Source organism: Bombus affinis, chromosome 12 (genome assembly GCF_024516045.1).
Source record: "Bombus affinis isolate iyBomAffi1 chromosome 12, iyBomAffi1.2, whole genome shotgun sequence".
NCBI classification, from domain to species: Eukaryota; Metazoa; Arthropoda; class Insecta; order Hymenoptera; family Apidae; genus Bombus; species Bombus affinis.
The window spans coordinates 9,559,937-9,581,213 of record NC_066355.1 but is presented as its reverse complement, the minus strand read 5'-3'; the positions used below and the strand labels follow the sequence as shown (position 1 = coordinate 9,581,213).

The 21,277-nt window shown below is 40.0% G+C and overlaps 2 protein-coding genes across 10 annotated transcripts; both read left to right on the top strand.

Annotated features, from left to right (window-relative positions):
* Positions 1-23: 23 nt before the first annotated feature.
* LOC126922691 (atrial natriuretic peptide-converting enzyme) lies at positions 24-18,307 on the top strand. Of its 8 annotated transcripts, none has more exons than XM_050735496.1 (13): positions 24-1,035; positions 2,962-3,085; positions 9,793-9,976; positions 12,997-13,210; positions 13,751-14,122; positions 14,453-14,685; positions 14,776-14,982; positions 15,625-15,838; positions 16,001-16,146; positions 16,213-16,384; positions 16,832-17,079; positions 17,808-17,926; positions 18,044-18,307. In XM_050735496.1, the coding sequence occupies exons 2-13, from the start codon at positions 3,026-3,028 to the stop codon at positions 18,215-18,217; spliced, it is 2,343 nt and encodes a 780-aa protein (XP_050591453.1). In that variant the 5' UTR covers positions 24-1,035; positions 2,962-3,025; the 3' UTR covers positions 18,218-18,307. The 8 variants fall into 8 exon arrangements, with proteins under 8 accessions (XP_050591453.1, XP_050591456.1, XP_050591454.1 ...); XM_050735499.1 differs by lacking the exon at positions 24-1,035 and adding an exon at positions 1,358-2,486; XM_050735497.1 differs by lacking the exon at positions 24-1,035 and adding an exon at positions 1,358-2,719.
* A 296-nt stretch (positions 18,308-18,603) lies between these two features.
* LOC126922729 (pyridoxine/pyridoxamine 5'-phosphate oxidase) lies at positions 18,604-20,912 on the top strand. Of its 2 annotated transcripts, none has more exons than XM_050735595.1 (6): positions 18,604-18,888; positions 19,302-19,450; positions 19,619-19,718; positions 19,817-19,891; positions 20,433-20,635; positions 20,705-20,912. In XM_050735595.1, the coding sequence occupies exons 1-6, from the start codon at positions 18,781-18,783 to the stop codon at positions 20,832-20,834; spliced, it is 765 nt and encodes a 254-aa protein (XP_050591552.1). In that variant the 5' UTR covers positions 18,604-18,780; the 3' UTR covers positions 20,835-20,912. The 2 variants fall into 2 exon arrangements, with proteins under 2 accessions (XP_050591552.1, XP_050591551.1); XM_050735594.1 differs by having other exon boundaries at positions 19,619-19,742.
* Positions 20,913-21,277: the final 365 nt, after the last annotated feature.

Below are 21,277 nucleotides of genomic sequence, written 5' to 3'. Positions count from 1 at the left end.
CGAGTTAAGTAGTACGTGTGAGGTAGATTTAAGCCGTATAAGTTAGTCGTAAATGAATTTCTCGTTTAGGTATCTGGTAGTTTCTAACCATCGGATCGAGCTCAAGTTACCGATCGTCCATCAAACTAGTCCATAACGAGCATATATGTAGGTGAACGAGCGAACGTGTACCATCGGTATTTAGTGAATTATTTAGAACTTATACGCGTATGGAAAAGATTTACGTGTATGGTGTATCAGTCTTACTAGCGTAAACTTTGAACAAATGTTTGTACATTTTCTGAAAGCGAAGACTCTCGTAACTGTGTCGATCAAACAATTTCTTCCTACTCGCTAGATTAATAAAGTTATCGTTCAACCGTTTCACGATCAAATGTTTTTTAACATGTTTCAAAGATATTTCTCTTTATGAATTATTGATAGTATACGTTATACATAATACATGATTATATTATACATTATTTTATAATACTTACGTAACTTAAATACGTTTACATTATAAGAATAGACCTAATTGTAAACAATTAGTCGGGCAACAGGTAAACGGTATACGTATATACTTGAGGCATTTCTGTGAAGGAGAAGGGCGCGTGTACGTTTCCCGGGGTCATTAATCGTGGCGGTAGTCTGTCGAGTGCACATTCGTGTGTATACCACGCTCCCCGAAGGTTCGGCTGTCGCGTTAACGGTTATTTCTTTCTGTGATACGAAGAAAGAGGATCGCCTTGACGAGCGCACGGTTGCTTCGTAGAGTGTGAAAGGCCAACTTAACGTTCCCGGCAGTCGAAGAGGGAAATGTTTCCGGTACGATCGACACAGCTGTCATCGAATAACAGCCAACCTTTTCCCAGTGAAACGAAACGGTGATGCTGTATGAATCTTGGTGTATATCTCACGTGTACGATCATTTTCGTGAATAAATAAAATCCGATTGTGAGAAAAGAAACGAATAAAAAGAATGGCTCGTAACAGTGATACAGATTGAACGATCAATCAGCGAAAGATTTACGCACACGAGGATTTACAAAAAGAAAGGTACGTTTAAAAATATATGTATCTTTGTATCTTCTTATTTTTCTTCCCCGTGTATATATATATATATCTTTGTTTTTAACGTTATATTTTATCTTTTCGTACTTTTATTTCTAATTGTTTTCAGTACACTCTGCATCTTGTAATAATTTCTATAAAAATCACGTTACTTGTGTGTTCCTTTGGTATTTTTTACCTTTTTGTATTATTATTGTGTCAGTGATTTATTTTGTATTTTTCAATGTTTATTTTCAGCCCTTTTTAACAATTGTATTTAATAATTTTTTTACAATGTTCATTTTCTTCGCGTTCTCGGAATATTTCTCAAACGATTTTTTCAAATGCCATGCTACGAAATATATTCCTTACGTTGTTTACTTATCTTTCATATTAATCCTAATCGCGTAACGCAGGTGGTACGGCCTTAGTCGTAATCGAAATCGATACTGTTTAAAGACAGCATTAATTTCCATCCGCGATCTACCCTTGAAATTCGATAGTCCACTTATACGTCAAGAATGCGATATACTATAACGTAGAATTAAGTTCATTGACAATCTGCTGTCTCGAGGATAAGAAAGATAGTAGCCAATGTTGTTCCACGGAATTCAGGATTTAAGTAGTTACCCTTGAAAAGTTAATCCGAACGAGCAGTTTCGAGCGCAGCCAAATTCCTTGGGAACAGGTTAAAGCTAAAAATATTCGTTAGATTTCTTTTTTTTTACAACCTCTCACATTCGAACGTGGCATGAAATTTAACATAGACCACCGTTTCGCTGGACTCTTAGATATTGCGCGTCTTATTTATCAAAATAAACCGACGCCACGACTATCTGATACAATTCGACTGCGGATATTTATGCAAATTTATATTCTTTCCAATGCCATCAAAGCTCCACTTGTTAATTATTCCAGCGTTTATAGTTAACACGTCGTATGAAATTTAAGACATTTTTTAGCGTAAATCACGCGGACTAATATTAATCAACCCTGCTGCGTTCTTTGAAACATTTCGACGCGTAATCGAGTTTTTCAAAAAATTCTATAACAGATGAGAAATGTGATTTGTCATATTTCCCACTCGTGGCCTTCGTACATATTTTCCTACACGTGTTCCAATGCATTTTTGAATCTTTGAATCTCCCATAAACGTATAAAAATTCGCGATCTATGGGCTACCATCTCGCACAAAATCATAGGCGATTCGGTTATTCTGTTTTCTAGCGAAGCTTCGAAAAACGTCGCGTTGCGTCGTGTCGTATCGTGTCGTGCAGAACCGGTAATGACGTGAAAGTGCATCCAGGAGCGAAGGAGCGATCTAACCAGCGGGCCTCCGTTCCCCTGGCAGTCTTGTTTCGTTCGACACAGTCTCCTTGGCTCGTAGTCGGCTCCGACTCGATCGAAGAAATTGTTCCTCGCCAGTCTCGACTATCGATCCGTTTATGCAATCGAACGTAAAAAGAGAATAAAAAATCGCTCGCTAATTTTCGACTTTATTCGTCTGGGAAATCGAGTCCGAATTTCTCATGACAGCTGTCTATGATCATTCCCGCGCACCTGTGTTAGATAGCGCTGGCCGATATTTTGCATCGCGTTATTAACAGGCACGTTACGGAAGAAGATAACGATTAAAAAATTGATAGAAGAAAGTGAATTATCTGAAATCTGTGAAGACCGACTGTACGTGGTAAAAATTAAAGAAACTAATAAAGGCGCAACGCGACAGTGTCAAGTGCATTCTATCGGATAAAATTTTCGGATATCGCGTAATTTTGCGCCAAGTGCGCTAATTTCTTCGCTGCTGGTATTTCTAATAGCAGTCGACGGCGCGTCTTAAATACTCGAGTTTGTGTATACGTGCACGCGTATGTTCGTGTTTGTACGCGCGCGTGTTTCGTTCTATTGTAATTGCTGACTTTTTTTGCATAGGTATCAAGAAGCGAACGATATTGAACCGGAAGAAGAAGAGGACAAAGCGTGGAAGCGCAAGTACATGGAACTAATCTCGTCGGATAAAGGTTGTTGCCTCGCAAAGAACGGACGATTATCGGAGGTATTTGGTACAGTGCATAGAAACTAAGAGCGTAAATCGATATTCGGGGGATAGTCGGCAAAGGCTAACGAAACGAAACGAAATTCAGTTTTACGATGACGTTGGCGCGCCTTCACGCGGCAAATATACCGAAGAAACGTTGATGAAGCTGAAAGGAATCGTTTCTACGGCTGAAAGATGACCGTCGCGATGGAGCACAAGCGTAAGAGCTCGTGGGATTCGAAGGTGAGACGAATGTGGCGCACTTTCCCCCTGTACGCGCTTTCCTCGTTACCATCTTACTCGAGTCTCGCGGTTAATTAACTAGCTGGTCCCCGTGTGAAATCGTACGTGAAAAGAAAACGTAAAATCGATGAGAAACGATGAACGGTCGACAAAAATGCCCATTGTCTCGAACGAAAGTGTAACGCGGAACGATGTTTCCTCCCCGGTAGAAACTTTCGGAATGGCATTAACACGCTTTAAAATAGCAGACTGCAAACGCGATCCGCGAAGAAATCGTAAGCTAAAGCTACGTGAATTATTTTTGCGGTTACGTTGCACGTGCTCATTAACTGAATTACTTGCGCACGCTGCGGCAAACTGATAACTTGCGCAAACGGCCGAATCACCCTTCAGGCGGAACGGCGAGGTGCAAAAAGGAACGAAAAGAACTTTTATCGCTGTTATTCTTCTATCGGGAAGATCGCGTTGTTAACACCAGAACTATCGATTTTTAATACGTGGCAATATATTAATACTAATATTTGATATTTAATATTTGATCATAGATACAATATACATACTTACTTAGAATTAACTCTCAACGTTTATAGAAATCTTTTCCGGGTATACTATGTATTACGCAAAAGATTTTATAAGACGCGTGACATGGCATGGTTATCGCCTTTGGACTGGATTTTTATGTAAATTCATATTTTTGTAAATATAGTTAAAAAAGAGAACATGGAACTTTAATCGAGAACTCTTTTACTCAACAAATATTATTAGAAACGTTATACCTTGGATATTTTTCGTATTACGTGTATTTCGTGGAAATTTGCACTTTTAAATTTCGTATAAATGCATAAAAATCCACAATGTAAAAACGACGATTTGATTGGCTGGGTAATTTTTGCGTTAATATCGGAGGAGCGTCCTGCAATGCGTCGTTTCTCCGCAGACTCATCGACCTTGTTCTCCATTGACCCCGAATGATGCGGCGTATGATGCCGAATACCTACGCACTCGATGGAGAACTAGGTTGACTGAAACAAAGAACGATGTGTTAGCTGGGTTCGGTTACCTTGGGTTAAGCCGACATCTCCTCTCTTCTCGATATACCGTTACTCCGCTAGTAGCACCCAATCTGTCGATTGGTATTCCGCTCGAGTTGTACGAATGACATTTGTCACGTGCTGCGTGATGGTTTTCAGAGAATTCCCCATTAAAACCTACGCGCTTAACGCTCACTTTTCGTTACTTGACCCTTTCGAGGCTAATGGCACAATACGTCTCGTAGTAACTGTAATAACTTCTAAACAAACTGCTGGATTCATTTTTAAAACTTTTCCGACATCGCTGACACCTATTTTAAGACACCCGATTCCGTGACAAATGGAAAAGAATTAAAAATTATGCCGAGTCTATGCTTTTCAAATTTGGCTGAATCACGGGTGTCTATGTTACCATTATATTAATGTGGTTGCTTGTTTTCCAAGTTTAAGTTGCTTTTCTGTAACAGACAGAAGGTAAATTTACCATGTTCTGTCCCCTTTGAACGATATATTTAGACAAATTTATTTTTGAAGCGAGTTTATTCGTCACACACAGGTCTTTTCGTATTGTTCTTGGTTCATCGCTATAAAGTAGGCATTTGGAACTGCTGATGAAAGTGATTAATATAGAAGGGTTAATAGGACTTGGCGGGTCAATATCCAATAAACTCTATCGATATCGTAAAGTGGAAGAAGGCGGAGGTTACGAAAGGCGCCAGACCTTCCTCCCCGCCCGGAGAAAACGAGAGAAAACGATTGTCGTTAGTAGATAAGAGTCGCTTTAAGGCGATAACGATTGCTCTGCATTTAACTATTGGTCTGTTATGGTTAGGTGCACGCACGTGCTCCGTGTACCGGCACACCGCTAGCCGATTGTAATTTCAAGCAAGCAGAACTCGTTCCTAGATTCTTGCTCTTTTGGAAAGGTAGTCCGACGTTTGGAATAACGGTAATAACGGTCAAGAAAGTCACGAGGAACCGGGCGAGCCAATGAAACTTGGTAGATTCTTTCCGTGGGTCGATGACACCGTTTCTTTCTTTCTGCGACAGACAGTCGTTCGATTGACGTCTACCTTTATCTCGAATTTAGAGAAATTCGTGCGACTACGCTTCAATCGTAAGAAAGTGGTAGAAGAGTACGTAGTACCGTCCATAACTTGTTGTCGCGTATTGTTCATATTTTTATCGCACTTTCAACGTTATAATAGAAAAACTCTGCGGCAGATTCTTTACCTTTTTGCATATCCAGGCTAAAAGATTGGAACGAGAAATATATACGCATCGTTCGGATTTCACGCTTATCTTTGATTTTGCAATAATTTGAAAGCGTCGGCTTGGCTGACGCCAACGGCGAAAATCGACAAAGAAAAACCGATCTGACGATCTATTCTTACGGTTGGACGATTATCGTTCGACTCTATCCTAGCGGAACAAGAATGATCGAACTGACTTTCACGAAAACATCGCCAATGGAAAGCGCTTTTCTAACGTGCTCCGTCAGCTCTTGATTTTTCTCGGTCTTAAAGTCATCGACCGTGTCCATTAACGGAAGCCTTCTCAACTAGTCCGAGCGCATTTTAATCTCTTCGACCGATCTCTCTGGGCCTCGTCGTTTACCGACACTGAATTCTACTTTCCACACCTGATGCGCTCAAATTTCAATTGACCATTCTCGCCGCTAAGCATTCGATTAACCGGATGGCGAAATCATCGACAGCGATACATGTCGAAGATACTCGAACAATTTGATGCCTAAGTGCGGGAAATCCGTATAAAACGATACTCTTTAGATCGTTTCGGATCTGTGTAACTTCTTATCTCGCGAAGCAAATTCTCCAATTATAATTGTAATCGCTAGATACCTTCACGATGAACATTTATCCGTAATTTTGTAATGTAAGATATCAGAAATGAGCAAATATTTGCATACTCGTAGACTGTAGCACACGTCCTCGGCACAGTACGATATAGAATTAAAATTCGTAAATTGACATCGATACGGTGTCTGTGTTCCAATACTCCAATTATATCGAACTTCCAACGTGTTTATGCCACTTATCTTTCTTTTAATCTTTCTCGTTGTTTCGTCGCGGATCATGGGTTGCCTTTCGTCAGAAGTTGCCGTTCCTTTAGCGAGAAAAGATCGAGTCTCTTGACCTTTTCGCTGTATTGCATCGCCAAGGAAAGAATTACTTTTACCAACCAACAGTGAACGCGTCCGCTAGAGAATTTTCGTTTGCCACGGTATAATTTTACAGCCACGTATCTTCCATGATTGATCATGCTCGATTAGCACAAAAGGTATAAGCCTTATTGCGAAACGTTGCTTTATTAAATGAGCATTTCCTACGAAAACCCTGATCGAAGGCTATTATCGAATTAGGTTCGAAGAATACAAAGGTTCCGTGCTCAAACTTTCATTCGACTTTCGTAATATCTCTGCGCGCTATTGTTCGCCAAATACACCCCTCGATCGCTGTTTCTTACGTAACACGCGAACAAAATCCCCGTTTCCTTCGAACGCTGCCAGATATACTTCTTCGCTTCTGCCGATCGTTGCAACCTGTGAGTCGCGGTTTCCTTAGAAATAATCGAGACGAGAGGATGGATTTTACGCAATCGGGCGTAGGCGCGACGAAAGAGAAGGAAAACTCAAAACTTTGGTATTCGATTTGCGAGGCAAGGGAACACGTTTGGCTTTCGGACTACACTGGAATTCGCTCACACTACGTTCGAGTTTGAGTGGAACTAACGCTGTAAGCGTCAAAATGCCTTAGTCGATTTGCGACAGAAGCACACGGGTGTTGTTAGCACCTGTAGTTTAAAGTTTCCTTTCAATAAATGGGATTCTATCGTACTCGGTTAAAATGTTCTATCTGGAATTTTTTCGTGTTTCCAGATACGTTCTTTGCTTTTCAATCCTTTAGAAACGATCGTCAATCGCGAAACACGGTTACTGCGAATGGGCGACGTCATTTATTGATAACTGCATTAGTCTTGTCATTTTTCTACTTTTGGGAGGACGGTTTTTGGAACTGTACGAATACTCAAACAATTAGGCAAATATATACGTGTCGTACAAGCTGTTACAGAACGATAACTAGAGTTCTTTTAATTGAATGAAAAAAAGACAAGCGCGTCACGCACGATAAAACTTTAGTTTCGCTCCGTTTCAAGATGATCAAGTAAGACATCGTAGGAGAGCAGTTTAGTATTTGTGCGATGGTCGGAGCGCGTCGAAAGGAGCATCGAAACTTGGCATCGGCAGAAAAGGTACGATTCGCCGGTTCTTTGGTACGGAGCGTGTGCCAAGCGTAACATTTGAACGAGGGCGTAGGCCCGTTTGTGGCGCGCCGAGTATTCGCGCGAGTGCACGCGAATCGCGCTTGTGTTGGTGACGAATGTGTACGCGCATCGGTGGCGGGACGATTACACGGCCGCTTACACAGTTAGCGCGCACGTCACAGAAGATAAGCTCATTGCTCCCGACGCTGAATGTGGATTGTTCTACCGATGATCGTACACTGTGCACGATACACGTCAGTCACGAAAACCTACGCTTTTACTATAAATGATAAATAGGGAATATAACATATCCCTTAAATACAAAATATTACATCAAGGTACATCAAGACACATATCGTTAAAAAGTAATAGGATCTTTTATTGAGAAAAGCAAGTCGAAAGATATGAAATGTAATGCGTTAGAAAAATCATATACGTAAAGTTGTTATACGTGAAAATGTTCGTAAAAGTAGTAGACTTAACATTGATTACGATAATTAAGATAGTTATTAATATCGCCTAGGTGGCCTACATAAGCGGCGATAATGTTCTGTTATGTCAACGACGTGTTGAACAAATTAGAGATTTTGTAACTTGTAGTGTAATTTTATCCCAAGATTCTTAAATCTTACAGTTAAATCTTTTAATTCGTTTCATTCCTTCTAGAAATGTATTAATAATCCTGTTGGTACGAAGGTATAAATAATTTTGCGGTTGCGAGTTTTTAATTTCTTCCATAAGACAGATACAAGGTCCGATAGGTATACGTAGACTTTCGTGACTGACTCCGTAGCGTGTAAAGACTATATCGTGTATCGTGTACTTGTACACTAGTTGAATGCACGCGCAAAATCGCACGCAACTGGGATCTGACCGAGCGCATGAAACGCGGTTACGTAACGCTTAATAATATTTCGATAATTAGCACGATGATTACCCTGCCATTTACACCGTGACATGCTTACTAGCGTCTTAAATTACTAGGTGTAAAAATTAGCTCGATGCGTTAGTAGATAAACGAATTTCTGCTCAGATTCCACATATAAGTATTTCTTTGATCATATTCATAGAGACACCGATCCTTCGCACGCATCCTCGCTCTAATTACGTCGTATCTGGAAGAATTAAAATCGATCAACTTGAAGTTAATTTGTTATATTTTAGTTTCATAATTGTAGAAATATCTAGATGAAGATTATCCCGACTGACAGGTTAAGCGACGTTCATTATCTCTAATTAACACGATAAAAATCGCTTCGGTAGGAATTCTTTCGCGTAGTCCGTAAGCGGAAGTAGGAGAATTGTTAATGCGAATCGTGCCTCGCCAAGAAATCTTAGTAATCCCTGCTCTGTCGTGTCTAATCCAATCTAGCGAGAGAAGAAAGGAGGGGTACGATGAATTCCCAACGTTTCTCTAAGCGAGAAAAGCAGTGCCAGCGACATACATATTAAAATTTCAACTCTTTGCATTCGGAATGCAATTTATTTTGGTAGAAATTTTTTGGGGCGTAAATACAGGATGTGTTATAAGATGATGGAAGCCACTTCTGGCGCGAACGGGATGCGGGAAAAGCAATGAAAAATATTCATATGCACGCGTGTCCCGTATGATCTAGTTTCAAATTTATAGCCATTTTTGTATTTCAATGATCCGCAATTGCTCGCCTTCGTAGAAAGTGCTCGAGATATCCTCGGTCTCCATGCAAATTAGCAATCGTCGTATCAAAGAATTCCGCGTTCTTTTTATTCCTTTAATCTGTCTATTCTCGAAGTGGGCCTCGTATCATATCATATCACGGTACACCTTGCATATCTAATTTATAAAGTTATTATACATGAATTCCGGATTGAATCCGAAACTATGCTCGTCGAGTGATAAAATAGCTTTGCAAGGTTTGGCAGTTACAGACGTCGGTTGCATGTTGGTCCTTAGAAATCAAAATACTCGTCACGAGTAGCTACGATGATTGTTAGACGGCAAGAACTATAAATACGTCGTTCGATAGTCATCGTGGAAGCTTAAAATCTAAAATTCTCTCTTCTTTCGTAATCGACGAAAAGGAATGTTAAAAATTCCCCGAGTACACAGGGTTAATCGAGCTTTCTCTTATAACCTTTTCCATCTTTTTTCACGCTAGCAGCGACGAATCGACCTTTCTTTTTCAGATATCGGTAAGCACGGTAAGCACGAGAAGATTCAGCCGTGCAGGAACCCCGAGTTCGATCCTGTCGTCGGACAGTGACATTCGATTTACGAGGAAGCTCGGTGGACAGTATCGTTGCGGATGCTGCGTGTTAGCCGCATTCTTGCTTTTCCTCCTCTTCTCTGGAGTCTCCATATATCTTGGCTGTAAGTATAACACTCGAGTTTCGAACTATTTACGTAAAATAGGAGCTCTGTATCAAGTTGCTGGAAACGGTGTGTTTGCCTAAATTTAAATTTGCTCAGCCAATACTCATGAAATTTTATTCCGTCGTTAATTATGAATCAGACCGAAGAAGAAAGTTAAATATATAATATGTATAATAATTCTCCGCCAGCGTTTTTCGTCCATCTCTTATATTATATCTTCGATTAAAATATATCCGATATGTAACATAAATCTTGTTAGCTGTCGTTGTGATTATCGATGCTTTTCAAGATTATGTCGTTTCTTCTGCTAATTTATGCTGTGTTTCGTAAATATGCCGGCTTAGAGGCTTAATAATTCTTAGTTGCTGTTTGTCAAGCACAGAAGGTGCAGCACGAGCGAGTACGAAGATCACTCAGCCAAGGAATTCGAAGTGCGCGGAAGGTTTCGTTCGTACGCTTTCTCCGCGGACTTATACGCGATACGACCGATGCCGTAAATGAAATTACTGCACGGTTAACCGACGCTCTGGTGGACGTGAAACTACTTCGAAATGCATGACGCTTGTTTCGCAAGACGGACGAACTCTTCACGCTGTACGAACATTTTGTCAAGCGTAAAGTGTGATCGTCTCTCCTCGTTTGCAAGAACTTGCGTACGTTCCGCTTTACGGATACGTGTACTTCACCTTGAAATTGCTTTCGATCGTACGATGAAGAAGCAAACGAAGCGTAGCATGCGTCAGAGAAGAGTCTTCGTCTAATTGGTGCAGATTCGTTGTTAATATTCATACGTAGATAACGGCGAATCCTAATGAAGGGAAGGTTTGACGGTGGAACAGGTGGATTTAAAGATTCAAGTTATAGTATTTTACGCGACAGATGGTCTCTAAAGTGGCGAAATTTCTAGATTGTTTAAGCGTTTGAATAGCTGCCTTGGTACAGACGAATAATATACATTGGCTTAGTGGGAACTGCGTGCGAATATTTATCATGGAAAACTTTTATGTTCGCATTGTACGTGTTATGTGAAAGGTTTTCAAATTTTGTTAGCATTGTAACGCGACACGACTGTCTGCAAATGTATATAGAAATTATATAATATTCATTACAACATTTCTGTATTTAGCAAAGAGTTAGTATGCAGCGCGAATAATCGTGCAAATATCGATTTATTACTTTTTTTTGTCTACAACTCTTGCAACGTTTGCCCAACTTTTATCGTATATTTTGCTTTTACTTTCAATTGTTAACTTTACCATTATCTGGTATAAATCCAAAATTCCGATCGGTCTGCTACGCTTGCCTGATAATCTGATTGTACTATCGTGTTTCGTACGAACCCAGCAGGTGTTCTAATGCCTATGAGCAGGTGTACCTGGCTGTATCTTGTCGAGGAATCGTTGCTACGATCTGGACGTGCGTATCCTTTGGTAACCGAAGAAAACCGAACAAAAAGAGGGAGAGGATGATGCGGCCAGAGCCCATTGAGGTCTTTCAGCGTGCAAACATAACGGTCCGACCGAGTTACCGAGAAAATACGTTTACGTACACAGATCGGATCTTTTATTCGCCAACGATCTACGTATCCTTCGATGAAGTTACTAGAATTCTCGGACGGGAACCGATTTACGAGAAAGGAAAGCGAATACAGTCGTGACGAAGCGTAAGGCCTGCGCTCTATAATTCTTGTAGTATACGGGCAAAGAGAGGCAAAGGTCGAAGAAGATGCACGATCGCGTGGAGGTCCAGCAAAGAGGCCTTGAAAGTAGCGAAGCTAACGGTCTGACCGAGTTGTCGAGCCGTCCTGCCTGTCACCCCTCCAACATTCGACCTCAAAGGGGGGATCCGTGTCCTTGAATCATTTCGATGCTTCATCATACTAACCGAATTCTCCTTTCGAAAGTATTTCGCGTTCAAGGAATCGCGAAACGACGTGGTACAGACTGTCAAACTCATCCAGTGACTCACGAAACTATTCGAACACTTATTTACCGTAGCAAACTTTTATCGTACTTATAACTATCTTATAGCTTCTATATACAGTTTCAGATTGGTTGCAAAATTTATCGATTCGATCCTGATAGTCGTGTGTCGTTGTAGTATCGATGGAATTTCAAAAAATTTCGTACGTCATTGTATTTATTATACTAGAAATCTGTTTCTGAGTATAATGAAAACGATGCTATTGCTGTTGACGTTGCTTGGGCGATAGAGCCACAAGCCGCAGAAGATCGCTCGCTTGCCGCGAGAAACTGTATCGCCGAGCGAAAAAATAATCTCTGTGGAGTAAAAATAATCGACCAAAGGCACGGTGAAAGGTGAGCCTCCAGCCGTATTGCTGTTGGTGGCCGATTGCCCTCGATACTTTAGTTTATGTTTACGGTATCGGTCGAATATTAACTAGGAAAAATTGATAGCGGTTTTTAATATAGAAGAACGGCTGACGCCGCGTTTATACAAACACGTCTCATTGCTATCACGTTCGAGAGAACGCGTTGTTTCAAGATGGAGTATTAGAAAGTATCATTTAGCAATCTGATGGTCGCAAGATGGAAATCGGCCGATTATCCCGCAGTGAAATCTGTTTATTTCCCTTTTCCCGCGCCCTCGGGTAACTGTCAATTACGGTAAATGAAATCGATCGATAATTATCGACATTGTAGATAACAGCCGGTTTTCGTTTCGTTCTTAAGGACAGCTCCGTGACATCGATTAATCGCTACCCTGTACTTCACAATGTAAATTATTGATATTTACGGGAAACTGCAAGGTTTCACATGTAAAGTTACACATAATGTAATTATGCCCTATCGTTCAAGAGTATCATATTTTTAATAAGATGTATCTCAATTATAAAATTACCATCATCGTTTAAATTCGAAAATTTGGAAACTCGACAGTCCAAAGTCTGAATATTTGGAAATAAAATGTTGCGTTAACTCTTGGCCCTTAACAAGTTGAAATAGTTGTTCGAGTTTGCGATATCATTCGGTAGCGTTTAACCTGTGTGCTTTCAGACACGTTCCTGACATCGGATCCCCCGGGTGATCAGATTTTCTTGGCGACATTCCGAGTGATCGAAGGCGATTCCTTCGTTTCGGAATTGGCCGACCCCTCTACCGAAGCCTTTCGAATACGAGCACGGGAGTATCGCGATCGACTTAATCTTATCTTCCGCCGCAGCTGGCTGAGAATCTCTTTCCTCGCTGTGGAGATATTGGCGCTCGATGGGTAAGTATACTCGAAGCAAGATATAATAGCACGATCGTAGGTTTACATGTTTCAAACATCGAAACGGTAATTTAACCTTCTATTAAAATTAATATTAAAAACTGAACTCACGGAGGAAAGTTTAATTTAAGAAATTTCTCTGCCTACGAACAAGAATACAAATTTATCGGTTTGCGATGATTAAGGAAGATTAGCCTTTATCATTTATACACCGGTTTATTAGTTTAGACTTTGATATCTTTAAAACAGACAATCGAAAGAGCAATTACGAAGAGAAATTCACTTTTCGAATGATGTCATAGATCCATTAAAATTGATACATTTCATTCGAAAACGAGATTGTAATTCGAAGAAAGCCGCTGATTTGCTCGAATCCGAATCGTTATTTTCATATTGAAACATCGAAAGCCGAGTTATCTTCCTTGAAATTGTACCGATCTCGCGAACAAGAGAAACCCAGCTATCTCCAGACTTTCTCGTGATTTCACACTATCCATATTTTTCTAACCGGCAACCATTTGTCGCAAATAAACTGTACAGATCCGAAGGTGAGAATTTGGCGGTACATTTCGAGATTCGATTCGATCCACGATACCAGACAATCAGCACTGCCGATGTCGTGGAAATTCTTACGCGGGAGATCGATCCTAAAACCTCGAAATATTTAACGAATCTAACGATCGACTCGCAGAGCCTCGAAGTTCAGGAGAGCTTGACAGCTCTGAACGCTCAAGTGGCTCAACAAACGACAGTTTCGACGCCACCACCAACCACTACACCACCGCCTCCTAGAAGATGCACCAGTTTGGATTTATCTTACTGCAAACATCTCCCATACAACGTTACTTCGTACCCGAATATATTGGGACACCGTTCATTGACTGACGTGGAGGAGGACGTGATCGCTTTCAGGTGAATATCAAGCAAAATTTCCCAAATAGAGCAAATATGGCAGAGGCGATGCATTGTTACCTCTTAAAGATAAGACATGAAGATGACAGTTCTCTTGCTTTTACATAGACTTAGTTAAGTTAAATTGTCCGAAACGATGCCATTAATACGTAAAATGGAAAAGGATATTTTAGAATTCGAAAAAGCAGGAATAATATATCCATTCTTCCGATATTTCATTCTTAATCTATTTCTTACTTTACTAAAAGAAAAATAATCAAGAAATTCTGGTGATCCAGTGTGCAACAATCACTTTACTCGATCGTTGTTAATACGAATTTTCCGTCACAGGGAGCTAGTGGATGCGGAATGTTACCGATTAGCGTACGACTTCGTGTGCCAAGTATTGCAACCAGCCTGCGTATCGAACCAACCGGAAGACCTGCTACAGCTGCCGTGTAGAAGTTTCTGCAGAGAATTCTGGAGCGGATGCGGCAGCCGACTTCCGGACAGAATTAAACGCCTACTGGATTGTTCGAATTTCCCGGAATACGCGGACCAAGGTGGTTGCAGAGCAAAGCCAGGTGAACGATCGTAACCTTTTGCTTGCCGAGCAACGCGGAAATTATCAAGTGTCACGGACCTTTGTAATTACCGCATAATCGTTATCGTAGGATGCGTGCAAGCACTTCAAGCGAAAGCATTGTCACCGAGAATTTGCGACGGCGTGATCGATTGCCCTGACCTTTCCGACGAGAAAAATTGCGCTTATTGTCGCGACGGTCATATGCATTGCGGTGTAGGTAGAACTTGCATTCCACGTAGCAAGAGATGCGATGGAAAAGCGGACTGCGCCAACGGCAGCGACGAGAAAGATTGTCGTATGTATGGTCAGTGGAAGCGACATAGAGAGATCGTAAAATCGGGCCGAAGTTAAAGTTTATGAGTTTCAAGAACCGACCCAACTGGTTGATAACGTTGGCAGAACATAAGAATTTCTTATGCCATTCGCGTAATCAAATACTCGCGTGCACGGTTTAACAACGATCGATAATAAAGTGCTAAAGGGTACATTTTTATAATTTGTTCTCTTCAAGTGCTAATAAATGACAGAGTTAAACACGTCAATAGCTAAATATATCTTAATTTTGAGATACGTTTCTGGTGACTTTACACTGGATCACACATATATACAAATACTTATTTTCTTTATATGATTAAAAGAACTAGAGAAATAAATGTTAATGCGTTAAAGAGAAATATTTTTGATGTATCGTGTAAAGATCATGTACGAGATCGTAAGACTGATAGCTGAGTGACGTTCGAAAGACGAGAATTTAATAAACAATAAAATATACGTGATTTATTAATAATTGCGACATTTGTAATTCGATAAAAATCTTATTATCGCTCATTGACGACAGCCGCGTTTTTTACGACCTCGCCATGTATATCGTTTCCACCTATAACATCGTTCGGCGTCATGCATCGCATACTCGTTCTTGACACCATATATTCTCCAGTATCCCTAGCACCAAGTATTCGATCCGTGAAATCACAACCTTCGGATACACCGTTTGCCGCAAAGTATAACAGCGAAGGGTACGTGGTGTTCAACGAGAAGGGTACTATCGGAAAGCTTTGCACCGCAAATCTGAACGCGACACTGCCAGGAACGGAAATGGAAACCGTTCTTCAAACTGCCGCCAGCTCCCTGTGCAGTTTACTGACTTACACGTGAGTATAATGCCCCGTGCTTTGTCTTTTGCAATGTACACAAGCGAGCTGTAATTTAAGACGCTGGAACCAGAGAGATGCGAGTGACATTTTTCTGATATCGAGCGAAATGTGTTGAGAAATTGAATTTAATTTAATCGAAGCTTCTTACTTTACTCACAGAGGGGTAAAGTCCGTGGAAGTTCGAATCGACGACGAAGAGGATGTTCAATACGTACATATGGAGGATCCATCGGCAACAGAGATTACGTTTGTTAGAGCACCCTGTCCGAGCAAGGAAGTCATGTACGTCCGATGCTCTGAATTGGGTACGTTGTAAGAGCTGTTATTTTCCTCAAGTTCACGCTAATGTATAAAATATAACTTACGTTTAGAGTGCGGTGTACAATCTCTACATGCAAAGAGCGGTAGCCGGGGACTTAATAAAATGGCCGAGCCAGGAGACTGGCCTTGGCACGTGGCTCTGTTCAAGGAAGATGTACACGTATGCGATGCTACGCTCGTGGCGGAAAATTGGTTGATTACAACGGCGTCCTGTTTTCAAGGGTACGTTCCGCTATTCCTACATACTCCATTAAGAGGTTGAAGTATTTGTAACGTTATAATCGGCTATTTGATTTTCAATGGCTCAGTGGAAATACAAGGGATGATTTCTTGCGAGAAAGACTGGGAAACAAGTTACGGTTTTATTCAAAACTTTTTTAATTCGTGTTTGATATAAAGATTTATAAAATAGTTTAAAAAATATGGTGTACGTCTTATATAAAAAGGTCTTACGTTAACAGCAGAATAGGCTGTCCTTCTTTTTAACCGCGTTACATTAAGATACACTAGAATCTAGAAAATTGTACTTCTTTCTCGTATGTTCGTCCAGGATATTCATACGAAGGCGGAGTTATTTGATTATACGAATAACGCGTGGCATTATTATAACCAAAGTTCTGCTGTAGCAATCCGTTAACAATTTCTTCTTATATAATAACTCAATTACAGTCAGCCAAAGGCAGAATGGTCCGCAAGAATGGGTACTGTGCGCCTCTCGAGCACGTCGCCGTGGCAACAAGAACGTAGAATCGTGGGTATGATTAAATCTCCGGTAGAAGGGAGTACGACTGTCCTATTGAAACTCGATCGACCTGTCACCATGTTTTCGGATTTCGTAAGACCCGTATGTTTGCCTTCGAATCAGGATCCACCAATGAATGCTACTCATTGCAACACCCTCGGATGGGCCAGAAATCGTGAGTAATCACTAGCGTGATGCACGAAATTCTTGGAATCGAACAATGTACCTCGATGCAGCAAGGTCGTGTTATTTATTTCTTCGATGGGTTACATAAGAATGCGTAATTATGCGTGCCGCTTATTTGCCTCATTCGTTGCGTCGACCTTACAATTAGAGGGATGCGAAAGTGAGATACTGGTTGCACAATATCGTTGACAAGATCTTCTTGATTTTATCTCAAAGTGTTATGTAGATACTATTACCTTATAAATATGTAAGTACCTTGTTGTGGTACTGATTTATTGTCTCGATATGATGAAAACCAGCTGTTTGTTATTGTATAACCATTGTATAACGAAACCAGTAGACACGCTGAAGCTCCATTTGTGAAAAGTGTGATAATATTAGATATATTTTTGATTGCTTACAGAATTGTATTCATCTGTTTAAGTTTATGTATTCTTAGAAGGCTTATTCTTAATTTCTGATTTATTATAAATTCCCTTCCCATTCATTAATAGTCAGTAATTATATATAACGTTAAACTGTAACTGATATTGATATCAAGAAATTAATGATACAATTGTCATCTGTTTTCCGTGCTCTCGTCGCATTATTTCACTGCTTGCTTCTTAGTGTATTAACAACACATCAGAAATTGAGAAAGCTTGATATTAAGGAAAGATCAAAAAGTATGCATTTAACGTTTCCCTGTTTCTTAAGAAAAACCTCTTCTTTGATCAGGAGATCTACTACAAAGGGTACAGCTTAAGCACAGCGCGATGGAACAATGCGAAAACATCAGTATCGCGTCCGTGAATAGCGTCTGCACAGAACCGGCCTATTCTACTGACGATTGTAACGTAAGTGACCCACAGCACATATACAAAAGACTCGTTTATCCTTTGTTTCTCGTACGACGTGATCTTTCGGTGTTCATACACAGTCGGGAATATCTAATTACTGTTTATTGTACATAGGAAGAAGAGGTCGCCGGCAGTCCTATGTTATGTCTTCAGCCGGATGATCGCAGATGGGCGCTAGCGGGTGTCGGAAGTTGGCGAATAGCTTGCTCGAAAGCTGGTGTCGAAAGGCCACGATTATACGATAAAATTTCCTCGAATATCGCTTGGATAAAATCTACGATAGAATAGATTATTTCTTAAAATAGTATTTAACAAATTAATATGAACTGACTGGGACTGAAATTGATATTACAATATACATACGCGATGTAGAATTAATTCATCAAATTTTCCTATCGTATCTAACAGACTGTAAAATACGTATTGTAAATTAGCGCGTTAGGACGTATCATGTTATCGTGGGATACATTTCTCGTCTCTATTGTATAGTTTCGTCAAAGATTCGTTGTTGTATCCATTGTTCGTAAAATATCTACATATGTGTTACAGCGTTGTAAAGAAAACTATTTCAGTAAAGTATAAGTAGTCGAAAAACGAATAACACGAAAAATTCCTTTTCTCTGATAGACTTGCGTTCACAGTGCTCATTTTTCTGTTTAATTACGTTCTTGATCGTTATTATTATATAAGACGATTTGCCTGAAGCTCAGATTTGTCGTAGATTGTCGATGGTGAATGCGCATGGTTGATATGTAAGGTTTCTATATCTATCTTCGGTGGTGTTACGAAGGAACTTGTGCGCAGAGTCAAGGTAGGGATAGTGGGAGGTTTTAAGTAGAGTTGCTGAGTAAATGCTCTTCAGTTGCATGGCAAACATTGGTCCAGTGAATACGTTGTTACGACGGGCAATAGCGTGTATACAGATTGGAATTAACCGGCTCGGTGGCATTAGAAATATGGTAAGGAAATCGCAAAGAAAACGGTTTTTCCAGCTTTTGCTTTGCTTCCGACTGCGAATAACATTACATAACCTACAGAGGCATTTTCTCCCTAAGGTTTTAGAGGGTGTCGTATTTCAAACGAGTTACGAGTCACGTTTCAATTGGACACTTTTATTTTTGTTATAAACATATACTGAAACAATATCTTTCGGGCAATGATAGCACACATGACAAATTAACTGTGCTCATCGGTACTTTTCTATCGCGATATCTAACATCAGATTGTAGTACTACTGTCAAACTGCAGATAAAATGCAAATCATTCTATTTATATTTTAAGTTTGAAAAACGAGTCAATCGTTGAGTCGTTGATTCGAGTGGCTGATGTTTTATCATAATTGAGACCTTTGCGAGAATCGTTGTTTGCTAAGGAATCGAAGAAAGGGTCGGATCTTTCGGACGTGGCAAAAATCGAGGAGTTGGTCGATCACCCGGTTGAGTTGTTCAGAATTTGGCGCGACGAGGCACGCAGATACGATGCAACGCTGGTGGACATTTGCTGTTTGTCCACCGTTTCGAAGTTAGTATTGACCATTTCGATCATTCCTTGATCATTCCTTTTCCCAAATTGTATCAGTATAGTCGTGATAGCTATATCTTGATATAGTGCTAGATATAGTGCAATTTTAAAATATTTTTATCAAATACAAAGTCGCACAAAATCTTCAATGAAACGTCTTTATTTTAGAGATTGTAAGGTGTCTGCGAGGAACATCGTTCTGCGAGAATTCGACAACGATGGTTTCGTAATTGTAACGGACAGTCGCAGCAAGAAAATCGACAATATAGTAAGCCTGCACGAAAATTTTACAGTTTCGCATCGATCATATCGCATCAAAGGGGTAACGATTTTTTTCTCACCACTGATTGAATTTTGTCGTTTCAGAACAATGTTCCATACGCTGCCATGTGTTTCCTTTGGTATCATGTAAACGAACAGCAGCAAAAGATCATGAAACAAGTGAGCAAAAATCCGACCGTCGTCGTTTCCCTTTCGTCGTACTTTTCATTTTAATTAAAGCATTATGATCGTCGTTCCTTTTTACTATCATATGATTATATTTTCACGCTACGACGGGAAAAACGATATACGCCTTGTGAAAATGGATGATTAGAGAGCCACGTGGAACTATTCCATAGCATGTACTAGAATATCGTTTACTGGAGAATATTATCTTGTTCAGCATTATTTCCGGAAGAATTCGTACGGAAAATATGTTTACGCATAGAATACAAAGATAACGTTGTTTTATATTTACCGCGGTGTTTATATTAGCATGCATCGGTGGTGCGTTTTGTAATTAGGTTGCGGATTTTCATGCATTTATGGGAAGACGCAACCCTTTAGAATATTTAACTTAAATTTGGAATACTTTTCCAAAATATACTTAACATTGAAAGAAATCTTTGCGCAGATTCCAGTTTTTTAATTACCTTCGTAAAACTGAGAAATTGCATAAATATTTGCAGATTATTTATGAGTGATGCGATTGCGTTTGTAGGTGAGAGTAGAAGGTACCATGAAGAGATTAGAGAGAGAAAGTTTCAAGCATCTATACGACAGAGAGCCATTGTTTTGTAAGATACGATCCCACGTATGCAATCAAGGACGCGATGTCGATTGGGAAGAACTGAAGCAGCGACACGATGAAATATTAGACTCGGTTCGTAGAGGGGAGAATGATTTGCCGATGCCGGATCATTTGTAAGTTTATCTAAATTGCACAAATACACAAGTTGATAAGGAATATTCAATATTTAAATGTTCTTCCAGCGTTGGATATAAACTCTTTCCGACGATGATGGAATTTTATTTCGGGAGGGATTATCTAATAGCTGATCGTATTTTATACCAGAAAAATGCATCGAACGATTCCTGGGAGAATCGTCATATAGCTGCATAATACATTACATCGATGACAACCACGATCCTTTTCTATTTGTTTTGTAATAAGATTTTAAAACAAGTATTTCAAATATTATGAAGTATTATTTCTAAAACCCAATCGCCATATATCCGATCCTTCTTCGACCAATTTCCCCCGATTATCGAGCGATCATAGCCGAGAAACGAATGAGGAATGAATTGACCGTAGTCTGCAAGGGATTGGTATAAAATACATAAAAGTACGTAAGCGCAATAAAGAATAAAAGTAGAAGGAAGAACAAATAAGATAAGTGTATCTCTGTTAATTTTCTATATAACCATAATGTAACCGTAAAATCAAAAATCAACAAAACGAATGTAAGTACTCGTCGTGTTTTTCTCCTGTGATTTTCATATATGTATCATTAACCGAGTGCAAGGCGGAGAATTCTGCATGATACCGATGCATTTAGGCGCGCG